Consider the following 23059-nt stretch of genomic DNA (forward strand, 5'->3'; position numbering starts at 1 on the left):
GGGAGATAAATCTGTCCCTTCAGAATGTCCTATTAAAGTTGTGGGCCATATTTAGATCCCTGGCATGGGTAGCCATAGTTCCATTTGATTTACCAATATGTAGCAAGTTCATTATGTTTGGGTCTGAGATTGCTATGTAAGCCAGGCATAAGTCTCCCCTAAGAAGTCTATATGATACACAGTATAGTAACAGGGATTTTAGCTGGTCTGTGTATGGCATGTGCTACAGTCACTCGATCTTCTTTGTTCGAAACCTCTGAGGTCTCTCCAGTTGCTGCAGGTGCTTTGCACAGCACATGCTGAATGGGGTGTTATACTCAATAATGGGCTGGATTAATGCCAAGTATAGAGGGGTTATAATCTCTTTTGTTCTCAAGGGGATGCCTTTACTAATCAAATGTTCTGTATAGAGAGCCTTCCTTACTACAGTAGACACATGGTGGTCAAACTTAAGGTCTCAGTCAAGTTGTGATCCCAGGTCCCTTACCACTTCATGGCTACTTAAGGTATTGTTGATCTGATAGTGTGAAGGGACATTGTTTATGCCAAAGGGAATGATGACACATTTCTTTGCATTCAGACAGTGACTAAGACACCAGTCGTGGTCTGTAAAAGATCCTCCTGGAGTATCCTGACATCATCTGGGGATTCAGTAATTGCACCCAATTTGCAGTTGTCTGCAGACTTGGTCAGGTATAACCGGTTAGTTTTGACCTGAACTTATGAGAAGTATATACCAAACAGTAGGGGCTAGCACTGAACCCTGTGGTACCACGCTTGTAACAGGTCTGCTGGTTGATGTGGAGCCACCCATTTTGATAGTGTGTGTCCTGTTTGTGAGCTAGCTGGAAACCCATCTTACAACAAAGGGGTTTACATTCAGTTTGCTAAGTTTATAGGTAATGCCTGAATGTGGGTTTGTGTCAAAAACCTTTGCCAAGTTGAAGTATGCTGTGTGCACAGATTTGCCCTCATTAATGTCCCTGGTCATATTTTTGAAAAACTCCACCAGATTTAATAGGCAGGATCTGCCTTTGACGAAGATGAATTAGGTAGAATCCAGGGTTTGGGATCGCCTTTGTCTTTATGCAGTCCATAATGATACGTTTCATGGCTTATAGATAAGGGTGATCAGGGTTATGGGTCTGTAATTCCCAAGGTCTGATGCAAGCCACCTTTATGATTGGGAATAATTGTTACTGTTCTCCATTCTGCAGAAACAAAGCCTGTGGTTGTAATATAATTAAAAAATGTACTTAATGGTGATGCTAGTTCATATTTTAACCTGTATAGAAGACAGCCTGGGATGCCACCTGGTCCCATAGAGGTGGTGTTTTTTTTGCCTTGGACAATGCTTTGATGACCTGTTTTTCAGATACGTAGGGTAGAGGTGGAGTTTGGGGGAAGGTTTGTGATAGGTTTGAAGGGGATCAGGGAGTGAAATGTTCACCAAACCTATCCGCTAGCAGGTTTGCTATCTCTGTGGGGTCAGTGTGTGTGAAACCATTGGTCACTAGTTCTGTACATGCTTGGGTCCTACCTTTTAGTCTATGTACATAGCTGTAAATGTCCTTATGGTTATCCTTGGCTGTGCTTGCTAAGCTCTTCTCAAAGAAGCCCTTAGAGGATTTGACAACTTGTCTTATTTGCCTGTTGATGCTGAGGAGGGTGTTTTTCCATTGTTAGGGTCTCACCTTTGTTTTCTTGGACAGCAATTTTTTGCATTTATTGTAAAGTTTGTTGATGCTGGATGTCCACCATGGCAGCTTGTTTTTACTTGGGGCTCTAGCTTTAGATCTCTCTGATACAGCTAAATTTATAGACTTATGTAAGTGATTGTACAGGACTATACTTGGCCACTTTTTCAGATCTATTGTTAGGTCCTTCTGGCATCTGTCTTGCAAGAAAGTATATAGTATCCATTGAGAAGTCTGTTTTCTTACATCTTTGGTAGTAAAGCATCAGAAACAGCATCTACTTTAAATGGGCAATGTACTTTTAAAATGTTATTAGAGTTTAAATGGACTTTCATTTTTTTCCTTTGGACAAATTCCTTTTATTAAGACAATAATTAGATTTAGAGGGAACATTAATAGTACAGCTTTCAAGAGTGCAGCAGTATTTAGCCTTACCTAGATAGAAAATTATTCCTGGGTTTATTTTGCAGCAGTGCCCCATCGGATGTGGGGTAACAGGACCCATTCAGCACCCAGGACACAGTAACTTCTTATTAATGCAAATGTAAGTAACATATATTGGCTAAGTGTCTGGTGTCATTCTAAGGGGATCCAGTATTTGTCAGCCTGGGATGACATGATTGACAGACCATGATGCTTTGCCAGAGATGGCCTGCATCTGTCACCCCTCAGCTTCTGGATACTAGCCAAGGCTCTTGCCACCCCTATAGTCCATTTTTTAGGTGGTATTCCCAAGACCAAATTACCACCATAACAGCTACAAACAAATGCAATCTGAGGGTCATGCTGCTCAAAGCTAGATGTCTAAATCTCAAAATGCACTCGTTCAAAGCACTCCTTAAAATGGAGAACATCAACATTTGTGCTGTGACAGAGATCTGGTTCAAGGCAGCAGAAAGCACCCCTGCACTACCAGGCTACAACTCATTCCACACCTTTCGGCCCCAGAACTTGGACCGAAGCTCCAAAGGCAGTGGTGTTTCCAAATTCATAAATGAGGCACACACATCCAGACTGGTAGCCCAACATAACACATCAGAGATACTTCAGGTGCAGTTGACATTGGGTAAGACAGCGATTCAGATCATAGCCTGCTATAGGTCCCAGACCACGTGCCAAGACTTACACTCCACATTCCTAAGCATCCTGGAGAAAATTAGGCTCCAACCTAACACTCTCTTACTAGGTGATGTCAACTACCCCTCCATTAACTGGGTAAACCACTTGTGTACCAATACACTTGCCCAACATTTCCTGGAGTTCATTAATTCCAATGCCCTGGACCAGCTCATTCTTACCACCACTAGAGGTAGCAACATCCTTGGCCTGGTCATTACTAACATGGGTGACTGTTGCTCTACACCAATAGTCAGCTCCTCCTTGGTTATATCCGACCACAAACTAATCATCTTGGAAATCAACATCCCTTCCACCTACCCCCACAAAGGTAACCATCATAAAAGACTTCTCCAAAGCTAAATTTTGACTCCTAAAAACAGAGGTGGCTAACTTCACGGCACCCATGCAAATGGAGAATAGTTGTCTGACCGCAGAATCATACACCAATGCACTGTATGAACACGTACACAAATGCATGGATCTCGCCATACCCAATAGAACCAAGACACTCTTTTTCCAAAAAAAAAAAGGAAGCCAATCTGGTAGTCCCCTGCCATAAACAAACTCTACAACAGAAGGAGGAAACTGATGCAGAATAAGATGAAGTCCCAAGTCTGGAAAAGCTCCCTTAGCCTCAACAAAAAGTTGAGATCCCTCATCAAATCCTCTAAAGCTAGCTAAGAAAACAGAATTGCAGCAGATAGTAAAGACAACCACAAGGCCTTCTATAGTTATGCAAAGAATCTCCACGACAATACCCAGATTTTCTCTGACCTACTGCACAATGGTACCTCCTATACTGTGCCAACAGATATTGCCAGTACACCGGCTGACAGATTCAGTGCCAACTTTACCCCCCACTTAGGACCAATCATGATAACAGGAGATTGCCAGGCACCCAGTATTACTGCTGCACTGGTTAAAACAGCACTGTCCAAGGTCAAGAATACAGCTTCTGTGGGACCTGACAATATCCCTGGTTGTGTTCTACATGAACTACAGAGTGAACTGGCACCTCACCTGTGTATCCTGTTCAATCACAGCCTCACCTCAGGCTTTGTCCCTACCAAAGCCTACCAAATGGTGCACTGCTACAGTCATCCTTCTCCACAAAGGAGGAGCAACTACAGACCCTGGGAACTATCGCCCCATTAGCCTGATGAGTCTGTTATGCAAAGCTATGGAATGCATCATCATAGATCTAATAAACAAGGATATAGGGAATCTCCAAACTCTGGATCCCACACAGTTTGGTTTTGTAAAGGGTAGATCATGCCTGCTCAACTTGGTCAACTTCTTTGAGTCAGTCACTAGAGCTGCGGATGAAGGCAAGGTGGTTCATACAGCCTACCTTGATCTGGCCAAGGTTTTTGACACCATTCCCCATTCAGAAATCATAGAAAAACTCACTAAGCTTGGCATCAACCCCTATATCACTGTGTGGGTTGCAAACTGGCTCACAGAAAGAAACCACAGTGTGAAAGTAGCTGACTCCAAGTCAGACTGCCAACTAGTCATGAGTGGAGTCCCACAGGGTTCGGTCCTGGGTCCTCTCCTGTTTGGTATCTACTTCTTTGAAGTCCAGGCCAACACACAGAGACTCTGGCTGACAAAATTCGCAGACAATTGCAAGTTGGGAGCTATTATTAACTCTCCAAGTGATGTTGACATCCTACAGAAGGGCCTCACTGAGACCAGCAACTGGTGTCAGAACCATGACCTTAACCTCAATGCCAAAAAATGTGTCATCATCCCCTTTGGGAAAAACCTGGTTACCATGAATTACCACATCGATGGCAGTACACTGAACACAGAAGGTGTTATAAGAGATCTGGGAACACGGGTTGACAGCAACCTCTATTTTGATCACCACATTGCCACTGTGGTCAGAAAGTCCTTTTATGTGGCACATCTCATAACTAAGGGTTTTGCATCCAGAAAGAAAGAGGTCATTGTCTCCCTCTACTCTTTCCTCATTAGCCCAATCATCAAGTACAATGCCCCATTTGACATGTACCTGACTAGACACCAGCAACAACTGGAGAAGCCACAAAAGTACCTCACAGACAGTATCCTAGGCCTTAAACACTTGTCCTATATGGACAGACTCAAAAAACTCCAACTATTCTCCGTCTCATATCGCCTACTTGGAGGTGATCTCTGCTTGAATTACAAAGCCATGTCTGACCCAGCTCTGTTAGAAATACTACATCTAAAGAAATCTCAATCCCTCTGCACCACATGTTCCAGAGACCTCAACCTCATTACCACAATTAACAGAACATGCTGGAGGGACAGGTTCATAACCCAGAGACTGCCCATGATATGGAACAGACCTACCATACATGTCAAGCAGAGCATCTCACTGACCCTCTTCAAGAGAAATTTTGATGAGTGGATGGGAAATAGAAAATTCAGCCCAGGGATAACCCCAGTGGCTCTTCTTGACAGAGGCACTGAGAACTAAGGTCGGGTGGCACTATGCCAGGATAATCCTATGGCTAGGCTTCTAAAGGCCCCAGGGCCATTAGCCTAGTACACACCTATGAACCTATAGACTACACAATGGGAAAACTTGTTTCTTGCATACAAGATATGAAATTTAATCCTTTTTGAGGATTGATAAATAAGTACAGTTGTTTCTAAGGTTAAATAGCTAACACATTTATTACATTCATTAATAATAAATACTAAATTTTAAGATTGCAGATGTCAGCTTATATTATGTAAATGTAATAAATATAAATGCTCAGGAGCTACCCAGCACAGAACCGAAGGTTCAGCATATATCTATGCACTCGAGGTATAGTCTCTAACAGTGATAGTATTTGAAATTCCAACAGCAGGTAGATAAAATCCAGAGGCAAAGTAAAAATAATATCCTTTTATTCCAGACACATGGGAAGGTAAGCGCTTTTGCCGAGAGGCTTTGTCAAACCTTGAACAGAGTGTAAAATCACCTACTACTATATATCTAACTGGTAATTAGCTAATTGATACCAATCAAGTCATCACTCCTCTTAAAGTCATAGGCTGAACACTGCAAGTGCATTTAAAAAGTATCATAACAAATAAGCATATTAAAACATTACATCCATATGGATAAAATTCAAAGATGAATGAGTATGTAACACAGTTACCGTGATTAAAAATATATACATATTAACCTGTAAAATAAATATATATCACAGAACATAATTTTAAACACTGGTATACTAACCCCATGATTTACCTAACTACCAACTTCCTATTTTTCAAGACAGGTTTCAGGGGAATTTTATCATTTAACCCTGGACTGGCATGTGCTTTAAACTGTATTATCCATTTAACTTCCATTCTCTCCGTGTGATTCCTGACATCTCCAACCCTGATACTAGAATGATTCATTTGAATCACCAAGAAACAAAATGTATGTTCTGTCCCTACTTCAAGAATATGTTTGGACAGGGCATTTGTATAGGAACGAGTGCATATCGATGTTCTCTGATACGATCTTTAAGCCTCCTATCAGTTTTGCCTACATAAAACGCAGGGCAACGTGTGCATATTGCTAAATAAACTGTGTGTTCTGAGTTACAGTTGGCCACTACGTTAAACTGATAACACTGTGTGGTCACTGGGTGTACAAACATATTATGTTTAAAAATGTAGGGACAGTAGTTGCAGTTGTTACATGAAAATGTACCAGTTCTACTGGGATGTCTCGGAACCATCTGCTCACTGGAATAACAAAGCATTCTATGCAAATTCTTCTTATTTCTAAAAAGAAATTGGGGATTTTCTCCCACTATTTCTTTAATTAATGGTTCAGTCATCAGGATTTCCCATTGTCTACAAATAATGTGATGTCTCTAAAATCATGAGTATAAAACATAGAAAATGTCTGTATAGTTTTAGTCCCATTACCTAAAACTACCAGACTGGAAGGTGCATTATACCATCTACTCCCAAAATCAGAAAAATAAGGGCTGGCTCTCTCATTTCTGTATTGTTCCATACTCTGATAGATATTATCTATATCTTGTGCATTATATGATCTGTGTAGTAACCTTCCTTTCAAGTCCATAAGTTCTTCATTGTACCCGTCTCGTGTTGGATTTAACCTGGATGCTCTAAAGGCCTGTCCCTTAATAATATTATCAAAGACAAACCTAGGATGCATACTTTGTCTGTGTAACAGGGTATTCCTATAGCAGGACTTCCTGTAAATGCCTGTATTGAGTTGTTCACTACTCAACCTCTCTATATGGACATCTAAAATATTGATGCTACTAATTGATTCCTCCATTGTAAACTTGAGGTATTCTGTAAGTGTATTAATTTCTTCATAAAAGAGATACAATTCTCTTTTACTACCTGTCCATAAAAAGAAGAGGTCATCTACAAACCATTTATAAAAAATCACATACTTCTGATATCTAGGTAAAAGAAAAAGATGTTCTCTTTCGCACATAGTCATGACCAGGTTGACGTAGCTATTGGCACAGAGAACAGTATCATTTTTTCTGGGTAGAACATCCGTTACTACCCATCATTGAAGGTCTACCCAAGATACATAAGGACCCCTTACACCCTCCCATGAGACCTATAGTTGCAGGTAGAGGCTGGGTTACTGAACCCATATCGGTCTTTATTGAGAAGTCTTTGATAATAATTCAATCATACTCAGAGACATAAAACAATTTTATTAGATTTATATGACAACATGAAATCAGTAGATGATTATCTTCCATATTTTTTAGTCACACTGGACGTTAAATCATTATTTACAGTTATTCCTAACCACATAGGTTTGCAGAAAATACAAGTATTTCTTACACAGTACTCTGATTTTCTACATCTAAGGTTGTGTTGATATGTACATTATTGAAAACAGTGTTGGAAAATAACCTTTTTGCTTTTAAGAATAACATATATAAGCAGAAGGATGGCGTAGCTATGGGCACATCCTGTGCCAATAGCTACGTCAACCTGGTCATGACTATGTGGGAAAGAGAACATCTTTTTCTTTTACCTAGATATCAGAAGTATGTGATTTTTTTATAAAAGGCTTGTAGATGACCTCTTCTTTTTATGGACAGGTAGTAAGAGAGAATTGTATCTCTTTTATGAAGAAATTAACACACTTACAGAACACCTCAAGTTTACAATGGAGGAATCAACTAGTAGCATCAAATTTTTAGATGTCCATATAGAGAGGTTGAGTAGTGGACAACTCAATACAGGCATTTACAGGACGTCCTGCTATAGGAATACCCTGTTACACAGACAAAGTATGCATCCTAGGTTTGTCTTTGATAATATTATTAAGGGACAGGCCTTTAGAGCATCCAGGTTAAATCCAACACGAGACGGGTACAATGAAGAACTTATGGACTTGAAAGGAAGGTTACTACACAGATCATATAACACACAAGATATAGATAATATCTATCAGAGTATGGAAGAATACAGAAATGAGAAAGCCAGCCCTTATTTTTCTGATTTTGGTAGTAGATGGTATAATGCACCTTCCAATCTGGTAGTTTTTGGTAATGGAACTAAAACTATACAGAAATTTTCTATGTTTTATACTCATGATTTTAGAGACATCAGGGACATTATTTGTAGACATTGGCAAATCCTGATGACTGAACCATTAATTAAAGAAATAGTGGGAGAAAATCCCCAATTTCTTTTTAGAAATAAGAAGAATTTGCATAGAATGCTTTGTTATTCCAATGAGCAGATGGTTCCGAGACATCCAAGTAGAACTGGTACATTTTCATGTAACAACTTTAACTACTGTCCCTACATTTTTAAACATAATATGTTTGTACACCCAATGACCACACAGTGTTATCAGTTTAATGTAGTGGCCAACTGTAACTCAGAACACACAGTTTATTTAGCAATATGCACATGTTGCCCTGCGTTTTATGTAGGCAAAACTGATAGGAGGCTTAAAGATCGTATCAGAGAACATCGATACACATTCATTCCAATACAAATGCCCTGTCCAAACATATTCTTGAAGTAGGGACAGAACATACATTTTGTTTCTTGGTGATTCAAATGAATCATTCTAGTATTAGGGGTGGAGATGTCAGGAATCACACGGAAAGAATGGAAGTTAAATGGATAATACAGTTTAAAGCACATGCCAGTCCAGGGTTAAATGATAAAATTCCCCTGAAACCTGTCTTGAAAAATAGGAAGTTGCTAGTTAGGTAAATCATGGGGTTAGTATACCAGTGTTTAAAATTATGTTCTGTGATATATATTTATTTTACAGGTTAATATGTATATATTTTTAATCATGGTAACTGTGTTACATACTCATTCATCTTTGAATTTTATCCATATGGATGTAATGTTTTAATATGCTTATTTGTTATGATACATTTTTAAATGCACTTGATAGTGTTCAGCCTATGACTTTAAGAGGAGTGCTGACTTGATTGGTATCAATTAGCTAATTACCAGTTAGATATATAGTAGTAGGTGATTTTACACTCTGTTCAAGGTTTGACAAAGCCTCTTGGCGAAAGTGCTTACCTTCACACGTGTCTGAAATAAAAAGATATTATTTTTACTTTGCCTCTGGATTTTATCTACCTGCTGTTGGAATTTATATCAAATACTGTCACTGTTAGAGACTATACTTCAAGTGCATAGATATATGCTGAACTTTTGGTTCTGTGCTGGGTTGCTCCTGAGCGTTTATATTTATTACATTTACTTTGCACTTTCTTGGCTATGGAGCATTTACCCCTCGGTGGGTGACGTGTTTATTTTCAGTTTATTATATTATGTATATGTTTGATGTTGCCACTATGATCAAAGTAATAAGTAGAGAATACTATGTATGAGATCATTAATTAAATTCTGATTTTTATAAGTTAGATTACTTGATTACTTAACTGGTTGTAAGCCGCGGTGGTGCAGTGGTAGCATTGTCGCCTCACAGCAAGAGGTTCTCCGTTCAATTCTCAGCTGGAGCACCTTCTGTGTAGAGTCTACATGTCCTCCCCGCAGTCAGGAAGTGTTCGAAAGACATGCATGAATGGGCGTGCCTTAGTTGAAGGTTGGGCGTTGAGCTGGCACCTCGGCACCGTAAAAATCTACTGCCAATCATTAGCGGACCGGAGTTCTGCTGTGGTGACCCCTAACCAGGAAAAGATGAAAGAAAAACAAGATTACTTAACAGGTTGTATTATGCACACATAATAAGATTAAATTAAAGGGGAATGCAGTTCAGTAAGTTTAATTCTCCTTCAGTAAAGCTATCTTTTATTTGCTTAGTTTTAAGCTGAAAACCTGATGTTTTCACAGCTCTCAAAACAGTGTGACAGAGTTATCGTATCTCTTCATGTTCTTTATAGTTAGACCACTTTTAGGCTATTGATGTCAGTTGAGGCTTAATGTGCAAATTCTCAAGCCAACATTAGATGGACTGATAATATTGATGAATACTGTTTTATACCTAAAGTTATTTATATTCAGGTGTAACAGCTCTAATTTCTCCATATGACATACATTATTGTTAGTAGAAAGATTTGGTTGTGGTTAGTAATTTACAGCTTAATCCTTCCTTTTAAAAACAGTAAACATATTTAATATGTAATTGTTTTTCCCTGTGAGAACTCGTTAATCCCACTTTACATTTTTGTATCTTTCCAGCAACTTAATACCGGGACATTAATTAATAAATAATGTGTTTGCGATGTGATGGGTGGAACAGTATAACATGTCAATCATACATCACTTGCATACTGTAACATAGCCACTAGACATGTCACTCACTTTGGCTGCATTTGTTTCTGTACGAAGCAAATGGTTGGGTGCTGATGTTGGACAAACTGTTGTTATGTGCTTTTCATGATGCTTATTAAATGATTTAAAGTGGAAATAGTGCTGATAGCAGAATTACAGATTTATATAAAAACATCAATGTATTCTAATTTAATGCAAACATAAATATACTTATATTTACATACTTTAATTTAAAATGATTTTATTTCTAAAGATCATATTATACATTGCTTTTTTACTTATGTTTTGGTAAAGTACTGTGAGAAGTCTGTACTTATACAAGTGAATCCTTATCGTTTTCAACATTTCTAGCTGATGTTTTGGTATTAAGTTTACAAGATGGAATATTTATTATTAATTTTAATTTGACATCTGTGTTTGGTAGGGATGGAAATTAACACATTAATGACTTTATATATTGGGAATATTTCATTTTAGACTCGAATCATTGAGTGAATACTGTCATTAACAACTGGCAAAAATAAAACAGCTGAGATGTTTGGCTTCATTATAATATTAATCTAGTATATTATAGATATAATCTATTTACTTAAGCTGTTACAAAGTATTGACTTTTTTATTTGTTTAACATTCTTTAGGCATATGTTACATTTAATTTTAATTGCTTCAACCTAACATAAAGGAAACTTGATTACTAGATGAATATAAAGACCCTATAATATTGATTTAGGTGCATTATTAATTGGTCCCTATTCTGTGTAATGAATATACATTAAATATACAAATACTGTTAAATATAATGAGTTCATATTAACGCATATATAGCTATAGTAATACAAGGATCATTAATGATAATATTAGTGGAGTAATGTGATAATACTTTACTTGTTTTGACTGATCTGAAAATGTTATTATTTATTTTAGAGTTAATATTTGTCCTGATAGGATTTTATTTAAAGGAGTTTGATTTTATTTTAATACATCATTGCATAGTTACATTTAAATCCTATTTAATGATTGTAAGATGTCTTGAAATTAATATTAAATAAATGGATCATATATTATTGTTAAAGGGAAGCTACATGGAATGATTTAATTTAGGTTATGGCTATCTTTACATGTAGATGCAAACAGTGGATAATGAAGTACTACAAGATGGTACAGGGTAGTTTATATGACTGTGTCATAGAACCAGGAATGATACATTCCATGTTAGGGGTTCAATGGTTTCAAGTTTTATCCATAACAAAAATCACTAATGTGTACTATAATTTAATTTGTAAAAAAGTATTATTTCATTTTTCTAGACTTACCACAATTTAGAGAAGACTGTTTATAAATGTCTATCACTAAATGTAACTGGTTTGAACAATCCTATAAAAAGAGGTAGTTTATTTAAATATCTTAAAATGAATAAAGCAATATAGTGTTCTTACAAGAAACTCATTTATTCAAAAAAAAAAAAGATATAGACAAGTTAACATGTAAGGACTATTGTATACTAATGGATTCTCATTATAATACTAAAAGGAGTGGCACCATGATTCTTTAGATAAAATCACAGAATATGCCAAAAGTTATTGATTTTTACACTGATAAGAGCGGTATGATGGTTTTAGTTGTACTTCAGATAGACAAAAGCTTATATACATTTGTTAACATTTAATGGATTCCTGAAATTGGAGCTAAGGTAGCGAAAAAAATATTTGGATATTACTGCTTTACATGCAAAAGGTGAAATGTTATTATTGGGGGACTTCAACTGCATATTATCTGAAAAAGATACCACTAAAGACAAGAAACCTAAAATAATATTAACTGCTAAACAACTTAATAATTTAATAAATACAATGAACCATAGGGATATTCAAGATTAAAAATTGGCAAACTCACTAAATTATATTCATTATTCATACAGATTTAGCACTCAAACAAATAAAGTGGTTATATCCAATGGATTATACTCAAAAGTAGAAGTACTTGTGACATTGTGTCCTCAAGCTGATCATAATGCTATTGCCTTTAAACTCAATCTGAAACCTAATGAGTTAGTATTTTGGCACATAATTCCAGCATATATAGTTAAAATTAAAGGATTGATAGAATGGTTTCTAAATGAACTAAAAAATATATGGATACAAGTAATAATGGTGACATTTCTGATGCTGTTTTATAGGACACATTAGAGGCTTACATTTATGGAAGAATACAAAACTGGTATTTATTAAAGAAGAAAGAACAGGATAATGAAGTAAGTGTTCTTCAAGCAAAATTTGATAGCCTAAAATTTAAATTGAAGCCCTCAGATTGTGTTGCAAATATTGAATTGAAAACATTGAACCAAACATATATGGAAATACTTAATCACAAAATATCAATAAACTTAGAGAAACTTAGGTTACAAAAATATACTATAAATCCTAGGAATTTACATAGATTAGCAATTAGACTAATGACTTTAAGCAACATAAATCATATTAAAGAACTTACATATAAAGTAAATAACAAAACAAGGAAAGCAATACATTTAAAAGATATTCTGGAAACCTTTAGAAGTCATTATGAAAAAAATAATAATAAAAAACTAACACTTGATAATATCAATATAACAGAAGGTTTTCTAAGAGAAAATATAAAAAAGTAACAAATGAACAAAATGATAAACTACATCAACCCATTACCCTTAGAGAACTGAAAGAACAAATTAAAAGTTTAAAAAAATATAATGCTCCTGGTCTTGATGGTCTAACATCTGAGGTATATAAAATAATTCCAAATAATAAGAGTTCTGTTAAATGCATTTAATGAAGTTATAAGTACTTCAAATATTCCATCTTCATGGACATTTTCTTTAATATCTTCTATTCTATAACATGATAAAGATCCAAAAAATTGTACTTCATACAGACTTAGCCCTTTATTACATGCAGATTATAAGATTTTAATGGCTATTCTATCTAAAAGACTAAATCATATAATATCAAAGCTAATTTAAGAAGATCAAACTGGATTTATCATAGGAAGAAAAGTACAAGATAACATCATTAGAGTCTTATCTTTAATAGACATCGCTAACAAAAATAAAAAAGAACTAACAATATTAAGTCTAGACATTGATAAAGCTTTTCATTCAATTAATTGGGTATATTTACAAAGAGTACTTAAAGAATATAATTTTTCATCAGGATTTATAGAATTAATAATGAAGCTATTATAGTAGTACATTCTTCTTTCTTAAAATGGGATAATTTATCTCAAAATCATTCAAAATACTAAAAGGAACCAAGCAAGGTTGTCCCTTATCCCCATTATTATTTACCTTATCATTAGAACTCTTTGCTACTTATGTTAGAGATAACAATTGAAGAAAATGTTTTCTCTGTGAATGATAATTATAATTCTACTATTAAATTATCTGCAGATGATGTTTTATTAACTACTAGTAACATTAAAGCTTCATTAGAAAATATTGTTAAGTCAATAAAATTGTTTGGGCAAATCACTGTTATTCAATTTAACAATCATAAAGCAAAAACAATATTGATAACAAATAACCCCAATTTTAAAAAGTACAATCGATTTAATTGTGAAAACAAACAACTTAAATATTTAAGAATAAATGCAAAAACCAAATGGAAAACAAACAGTTTCATTAAATTATAAAAACTTAGCTAACATCATTTCAAAACTAATTGAAAGTTGGAATAAAATGCATTTCTCAATGGATGATACACTTAATCTAATAAAAATGATAATCTTGCCAACAATATTATATCTCACTCAGTATTATATCTCACTCAGAGAGCTCTTTATCACCTCCCAAAAAATATCAAAAGAATAAATTCTATGCTATTAAATTTTTGTGGTTCCCCCCAAAAAGCAAGGATAGCTTATGAATGGCATATACAAGGTAGGAAAAAGGGTGGCATTGGATTACTAAATACTGATCTCTATATTAAATCTGCTACTCTAAATGTTGACAGTATTTGGCTAAATTCTACTTAAAGTTCAAATTGGAAATCTTTGCATGAAGAAATCTTAGTGTCAACTACTTCACCTGATGTAAATTTTAATATTGCATCAAATAATAGTATAACATGTGGGCTTTAAAAGATTATTGTTTGAACACTAGACTATCAATTGATTATATTTTTGGTATCAAACATATATTAAATATATTTAAATCAATAATGGATCCAAACTATTTAGTCAAACAATGGTTATTCCTAATATTTCCTATAGCTCATATTACTGATTGTTTGGATTCCTTTAACATTAATATACTAATTAATCTTGGTGAAAGCAATTTAAACTTTTGGTTTCAGCTTTTAGATAGAAATAAAATAAATACTGTAGAAAGATTATTAGCTGAATATAACTCAAATGGAAATAATTGGTTGAGCATAGTGACTCTTAGGGAATTCTTAAATAGTAAATATATATGTCTGTGTGTGTGTGTGTGTGTGTGTGTGTGTGTGTGTGTGTGTGTGTGTGTGTGTGTGTGTGTGTGTTTGTGTGGGTGGGTGAGTATCTCTCTCTCTCTCTCTCTCTCTCTCTCTCTCTCTCTCTCTCTCTCTATATATATATATATATATATACATACATACACAGAGGGAGAAATAGCCAGCTCTTTACCTACTTCTACCATTTCAGATATTCCTCTGTTGATCATTTTCTCCATTTCTGGTGTATCATAATTCACCTTCACCCACCTGCTGAATTTCTTTCCCATTCTTCATTTCAGTGGTATATTCTATAATAAGTTATCTCACCATGTAAAATGCCTTCTCTCGATCAGATAATTCTAGTAACCCTGTACACTCCACTTCTTTTCATTTTTTTTCATCAAACCCCACTCATTGATTTTGGCTCTACAGTTTTTTTTTTTTCATAAAACCAGTTTGCCTTTCCTGTATTATTGGTGGAAGGCTCTCATCTAACCTAGCTACAAGTTCTTTGGACAAAATTTTAACATCGGTGGTAATCAATGAAATAGGCTTGTAATTCCATTTCATTCTGACTCCCACCCCCTTTTAGGATTAGCATTACTCTTGCACATTAAAATCTTCCTCAAATCTTGCATGGTCCTGTACTCCTCCTTCAACACCTGCCACATGGCCTCTCTAGTCTGCCTGAATATTTTTAGTCCAAAACCATCCCATCCTCTCTCTTTCATCTCTTTCATCCTATGTATGCCCACTTCACTTCCTTCTTTATAATATCTGCATTTAATTTATTCTTCTATGTTCTAATACTACATTTGTATGACTTCATGGTTATTTCTGATGGTTATCATATTTTATATCAACAGAATGTCACATTTTATCTGATATAGTGACTGAGTCTCTCATATAGTATGTATCATATGTTATTCCTTTTTTTTTTTTACTAAATATTTTTTTATTATTTCATATAAGATGTCTTAAGAAACATTACATGAAATAAAGATAAATAACATATTTACAGTTCTAAAACATTACTAACTTCAAACCATTATATAACTATTTACATTTATCATATGTTATTCCTGATGGCTATAATATTTTATACCAGCAACATTTCAGATTTCATCTGATATAGTGTCTGAGCCTAAAGCAGTATGTAGTATGTGCTATTTCTGATTTTTTATCAAGTTTTAGGTCAACAGAATTTTGCATTTCATTTGATATATTGGCTGAGCTTAATGTGATATGCACCATGGGCATCCTTTTCCAGGTTACAATGAATTAAAATGTCAGCATTTCATAGAAATTATTACTGTGAACAAATTCAGTTACATCTAATTGTAGATATAAAACCATACCCACATGAAATAATGCACAAGTAAATATAAACATATTCCTACCTGTTTGTTTGACAGACAGTAGAGCAGAAACATAAAAACTCCATGGAAACTGTTCAATATTGTGAAAATATATGCCATCACAAGGGTCTCCTTTTGAATTTGAAAGATGCCCAATATCCATGTGCAACCCAGAACAAGGAACTGAGAAACAGCCTTAAACAGAAGGACCCTGCCAAAAAACAATTAGACCAGTGAATTCATATGAAGATTAATCATTAGCATTTCTAGAGTCATCACAGTCACTCTACTGTTTTCCTGTATATAAAAGCCAAACATAGTTCTGAATTATACATTTTACTGAATGAATCAGTATGTAATTTGGATGGGAGCTTTCTTACTTATAACTTTAACAGCTCTGTAATTTCTCTGTGACATTACTCATCTCAATTCAGAAGTGTACTCCTTTGCTGCTAGATAACTTTCATGGCATCTATTTCCTAGTTTTATGGACAGTCTGTTGTGGTGTATGTAGACTGTGTAATTAAAAAAAAGAATAATACAGCCAAACCACACTAGACAATTGGTTAACTCTATGCATTCTAAACATGCAGTATTAAAAAGCAAAAACACTTCATAACTTGAAGCCCCATTCATCAGTAGTGGGCCACTAATAATATTATGGGGTCAACGACAAGTTTTAGCCTAGGATCCCCATCAGTGACTGCATTGCCGCACTGCATGCATGCTACATCTCATCCATAAACAACTTTTCTCAGTACCCCCCCCATTCCAACTTCCCACCTGCTTCTTCTTCTTCTTCATCTTCTTCTTCTGTCCATCCCCATCTCCTGTTTTGTTCTGTCTGTTGTGATACCCTCCTTCCCCCATCTGCTATACTTACCTGCCTCCTTACTTTAGGTGGCTTTCACACAAGCAAACTTCTCTGCTAGACAGAAGATACAGAGACATACTTATAATTGGAGAGTTGTAGCAAATTTCTGTACTATATCTGTGTAGCCAGTGCAACATTCAGCCATCATTCTCACCCATACCTGGTGCTAATAAAGCCAGAATTAATACTGTCATGGTCTTTACAACGTCCCATTCAGAACAGTACCTGTCATACATTTCATTCTGTAGTTTTTACAGACCAAATTGTCAATGCAAACTACACTTCATGAAGTTATAAATGCACAATTATGCAATAATTTAACAAGCTACTGCAAAATATTCTCACTCTTCATGAGGTTATAAATGCACAATTATGCAATAGTTTAAGAAGCTGGTGCAAAATATTCTGAACAACAGCTGATCAAACACAACTGGTTGATCAGTTGTCTATTGAAAAAAGAAAACATGTTTTTTTGTAGGGGAGCAAGAACTCCACACCTCACACCCCTTGCTAATTATACATGCTAACTTTGAAATCATGGTGCAGTGGGGAAAGGGTAAATTACCTTATTCCTACTGTAGTGCAATCTCCCAGAGGACAAACAGTCAGTATGTTCGATAAGCTGACTTTCAATCAGTTGCACTGTTTTTTTCTTCCTCCAATGATGTGTATTTTCAACAAATGGTAGGTAATTATAATGGGCAATCGCGGTGGTGCAGCAGTTAGCATTGCCGCTTCACAGCAAGATGTTCTCCGGTTTGATCCTAGGCTGGGGTGCCTTCTGTGTAGAGTCTGCATGTCCTCCCTGTGGTCACGTGGATTTCCTATGGGTGCTCCAGTTTCCTCCCACATCCCAAAGACATGCTGCAGGTGGATTGGATACTCTAATTTGACCCTAGGCGTGAGTGTGTGCGTGTGTGTGTGCCTTCCGTGAAAGGTTGGGCGCTGAACTGGCAACTCAACATTGTAAAACTCTATTGCTAATCATGAGCAGACAGGTGATCTGCTGTGGCAACCCCTAACTGGGAAAAGTCAAAAGAAGAAGGTAGGTAATTATAATGTAAGTAGATGCTAAAACTGTAACAAATATTTTACTGTAAATGGTGCTGTGATTCTAGCAGCTGTAACATACTAACTTTAAATAAGTGTATATACCATATTCAGTTATCTAAGCATTCCTTGTGCTTATTAGGTGTGATGGCATGTACTAAAAACTTGGCATTCAGAAATGGTAAAAACAATATGGAAGCCTTATTTCAGAAGGTTTCTGTATTACACTAAGCCTATCTGATTCATAGATTTCTAGAAATTGATGTTTTCCCCCTTACAAGGGGGATTCAATGTGAAAAATAGTCTTATAGATGATGCTGAATAGTAATGCTGTAGTCAAGAGGGGCTAATTAGACATGTTTTACCCCAGAAATGTCTGTAGCTCCTATTTACTTGCTCAAGTAACATTTTTTATTTAGATGGGAAAAAAGTGAATGCCATGAAAAGATAGCAGTCACCCATTCACACCTATGGCAGTATTTGCAATGCCATTAAGTCTAGAGATACTGAGGGCGGGGAATATGTCAGTGGGGGGATGTGTGTAAACATGTCTGTAGGTCATGAATGAGTCTACATGGATGTGTGCATTGGTGTGTGTGTGTGTGTGTTTGTTTGTGTGTGTGTGTGTGTGTGTGTGTGTGTGTGTGTGTGTGTGTGTGTGTGTGTGTGTATATGTGTGTGTGTGTATGTGTGTGTGTGTGTGTGTGTGTGTGTGTGTGTGTGTGTGTGTGTGTGTGTGTGTGTGTGTGTGTGTGTGTGTGTGTTGTGCGTGTGTGTGTGTGGAGAGGGTGCCTTTGCTAATGTGATACATCAACCATGGGTCTATATTAGAACACCGACCTTTCAAAATTTCGAGTGTTCTAATATTGACCCGTTTTTAGCGAACGCTGAAAATATCGAAGAAACAGAAAATTGAATTTTTCCCTAGGGAAAGAATTTGGTTGTCTGTTTCTGTTGCTTTGGTATTTTCAGTGCTGTGGTGGAAAGTTACAGGTCGGGTTCAGGTAAATGTGCTATTGTGTGGACGTGAGAGTTAGGGCGGGTTAGGTGAGTTAAGGTTATGGCATGGGTCAGGTAAGTGTGCGACTGTGTGGACGTGAGGGTTAGGGCGGGTTAGGTGAGTTAGGGTTAGGGCACGGGTGAGGTGACTGTGTGATAGTGATGGACCTTAGGGTTAGGGTTTGGGTTAAGGTAACTGGATCGTTAGTGGTGTATGTATAGTTTAGTGTAGGGTTAGGTGTAAGAGTTTAGGTGTATGTGTGTGGACTGGTGTTTGTTTGGTGTGCTTGCGTTGTGTGTATGTGTTTTGGAAGAACAAATTTTATCCCTAGGATAAAATTTGCTGTTCTGTATGTTCAATGTTTTAAATTTTAGATTAACAGGGTTCGATATTAGAACACTCGAAATTTTGAAAGTTTGGTGTTCTAATATAGACCCATCAACCACTAAGGAGAACACTAGTGTTGTCAGACCTGAAAGCACAGTGTTTGATTCAGAGACAAAGTAATGCAATGCTAATGTCAGCTTCCTGAATGTGGCTACTCCTGTCCCTGCTTTAGAATTCCTTGCTATTGTGCTAACTGACCAAGTGTCATTGGGCAATTAGCATAGGCGAAGAGAATGTTTTCGTCTTTTTCTGCATTCCTGTGATATACCTGAACATGATCCATGTTTATAAGTGTTCAATCCCACTTACCAAATAAAATAAACACTGACAAGCAAATCAAACATACCAGACTGAGGTCATGCATCAGTGACAGTTACACTGCATAAAAAAAAAAAAAAAAAAAAAAAAAGGAAAACATACAAGCATCAACAATGGTCAGAAAACATTCAACAAACCTGAGGGCAGTGTTTTATCTCCTCCCATCCCCAAAAAGGAATTTGCCTACTTATAGCTGAAGTTATGATTTAATATGGTCGCAGATATGCTATCATTTTACCATTCAACTTTTCTTACCTCTTGTTTCAGTGCAGCATAATATGTCAGCAAAAATCACTAGTTTACCTATTCACACAGATAACCTGCAGAGTTTTATGTTAACTGTGAGTAACCAGCTGAGTAAATAAATACTGCTGATGATATTTCTGACTATCAAAGCAATGCAAAATAATGTTTCAGTGCTGTGAGCTCTCATTTCAAATATGTGACTAGGCAGCCGGCTCAGGTTTGCAGTATATGAGCTCCACTAGCAGAAGTAACAAAGCAAGGGACCCCTAAATGAATAACAGTGCCGTGGTGCCATGAGGATCACAACAGAGTTATTATAATTAGTGGAACCACAGGTAAGAATAACAAAATCAGGCCTTCTCCAGCACAGAATTAGCAGGATCAGAGACTTTAACAACATTAAAATAATCAGAGATGACCCTTTAGGCTTAATGGGAATGGAAGGACTTTCAGTGGTGATAATAAAGGTAAGAGGTGCAACAGGGTTATCAGGGCCAAGAAACTGACAAAAATTACTGAAAACAGGTGTTAGAAGAATAAACTGAGATGGAGAACTGCAGGCAGATGAATAGATTTGGGGATTCCAGCAGTACTAATTCAGGAGATTCACATCAGGAGACCCTCCCAGGGGTAAGAGATGGAGTGGGCCACCATTAGCATTAATACAGTCTGTGATTCGTGTACAATTGTTTTCTAATGCAAAGTCAACTATTACAAGGTAGCAGGAAATCTGCAAATATTAAATTGTGATATGGAACAAATAGCATGAAAAAGCTACATTGACTGATGATATTTGAGTTCAGCAGAACTTGATTACTTGGATGAATAAGCTGATCTAAAGGAGGCAGAGAAAGACTTCACTTATCTCCATGCCTAACCAAATTAACTAGCAGGAATGTTGCTGCTCAGACATGCTGAGGTTTTGATTCTTTGATATTTCAGTACCAACTATAATATTTATGTGCTGGCCATTACAGTGCTTTTATTTGTTTAGTCTTAATTATCACAATTCATATTACCTTAAATGAGTTGTACTTTACATTCATTGTATTTTAAATTTGGGTGTATCTTTGAGTTAATTATTTAAGGCATGTTAAGAAACATTTCTTTTCTCTTCTCTGCTCTCACTGCAAAGACAGTAAGGTTAGGTGATCTGTCAGAGGGGCTGAGAAGTAATTTTTGTCTAAGGCTAGCAGAAAAGGGAAACCTCTTAGTCTTTAGGAGTGGGTGGGTTGGTATAATGGTTAAGGTGCTAACCTCACAAATACAAGGTACATGGTTTGTGTGTAACCTGTGGTAATTGGCTAGGCATATAATGCTTTAAGGGGTGGAAGGTTGTCATAATGGTTAAACGTTTACCTTATGCACACAAGGACCATTGTTTTATTCTCACATGGGGTAACTTGCTAGACTTAAAATGGCTCATAAGGGCAGTTAGACTAGTACTAATCTATGAACCTTTAATGCCACTGACCTGCTGTTGTGAGACTGAGTTTTCCACCTGTCCTCCCTTTCAGTGTTCTACTATATAACTCAGAGGCTCTTGAGTGTCCAGCCTTTTTTGTACATTTGACTTTGGAATCTCCTCCCAGTCACATCTTGTATGCTTATATGACTGAGCACTAGAAGTTCAAACTATGAGGGTCCTTTTCTTAGACTTTAAAACTTCTCTCTTACTCTCTTTCATATTTTCATAATGTTTAGTTTACATTACAATACAAAGACTATTAATCTATTTTGTTCCATCCTGCTTTTGAAATACAAACATCTGGGCAAGCCTATTAATCACGGATAGCCTACAAACTGCATCTCATGAATTAGTGCTTCTGTTTTGCTCCTAGTGAGACAAAGAGCACATTGGCATTATTTTTTTGAGATTACCAACCACTGCAAATCCTGAAAACTGCTTTTTAGAAGTAAGTTTAGGATTAGTGCTACCATTTTGCTCCTTGTGAGAGAAGGAGCACAGCGATATTCATTCCTGACTGTCTCTGATTGGGCAATATGTATGAACTTCTCTGACTGGTCTGGTTTTGGACCAATGTGCAGCTTAGGTCTTTTACACTGAGCTGTTGCATGCACTACCTAGGGCAACTTATCAGGAGAAACCTGCAACAAGCTTGGAGAACCATAGAACATTTGAGTTGAGACCGATGATCACCAGTGAGCTTGGGATTAGTGCTATTGGTTTGCCTCTGGTGACAGAAGGGCAAAGGAAGGCAAAGGAACACTGATTCCTAGCTGAGTGTAGTTGCTGTGAGACCAGCACTAGTAGTAGCCATGTGGGATCCAAAAGTCAACCACCATTATTTGTCATTCTTCCTAACCTAGTAAGTGGCTACATTAGTTATATTTTGCTGAAATTAGTTTACTGGTACCTTCTGATGGCATAAGAAGGTTCTCAGGACAGTTGTAAGCATTATTAGCTACTAAGGCTAAATTCAAGTCCTTTGCTATTGGTTGGTACTTTCTACTGAGCTTTATGTTGCTTATTTTCTGTGTTATAAATAAGGCAATTTAGCTCAACTCTGCCTACCCCACAGTAGCATGGTGCTCTGCACTGGTGAGACACAGGCATTTAGAGCCATATGTATGCCCCACAGTAGCACGGTGTTCTACACTGGCTAGACACAGGCATTTAGAGCCATATGTTTACCCCAGAGTAGCATGGTGCTCTGCACTGGTAAGAAACAGGCATTTAAAGCTGTATTTTTACCTCACAGAAGCATGGTGCTCTACACTGGTTAGACCCAGTCATTTAGAGCCATATCAATACACCACAGTAGCATGGTACTTTGCACTGGTGAGAC

At 36.5% G+C, this 23059-nt stretch overlaps 1 protein-coding gene across 1 annotated transcript in view; it reads right to left on the minus strand.

Moving 5' to 3' along the window:
• Positions 1–23059, minus strand: part of LOC122810729 (adhesion G protein-coupled receptor E3-like) — a 310639-nt gene that overhangs the window by 56316 nt on the left and 231264 nt on the right. The window contains exon 6 of the mRNA XM_044082293.1: positions 16417–16585. Within this exon, the coding sequence (XP_043938228.1) occupies positions 16417–16585 (169 nt within the window). The remainder of the gene's footprint in view (positions 1–16416; positions 16586–23059) is intronic.

The sequence above is a fragment of the Protopterus annectens genome, chromosome 9.part0, assembly GCF_019279795.1.
Source record: "Protopterus annectens isolate FY-2018-M chromosome 9.part0, PAN1.0, whole genome shotgun sequence".
NCBI lineage: Eukaryota > Metazoa > Chordata > Ceratodontiformes > Protopteridae > Protopterus > Protopterus annectens.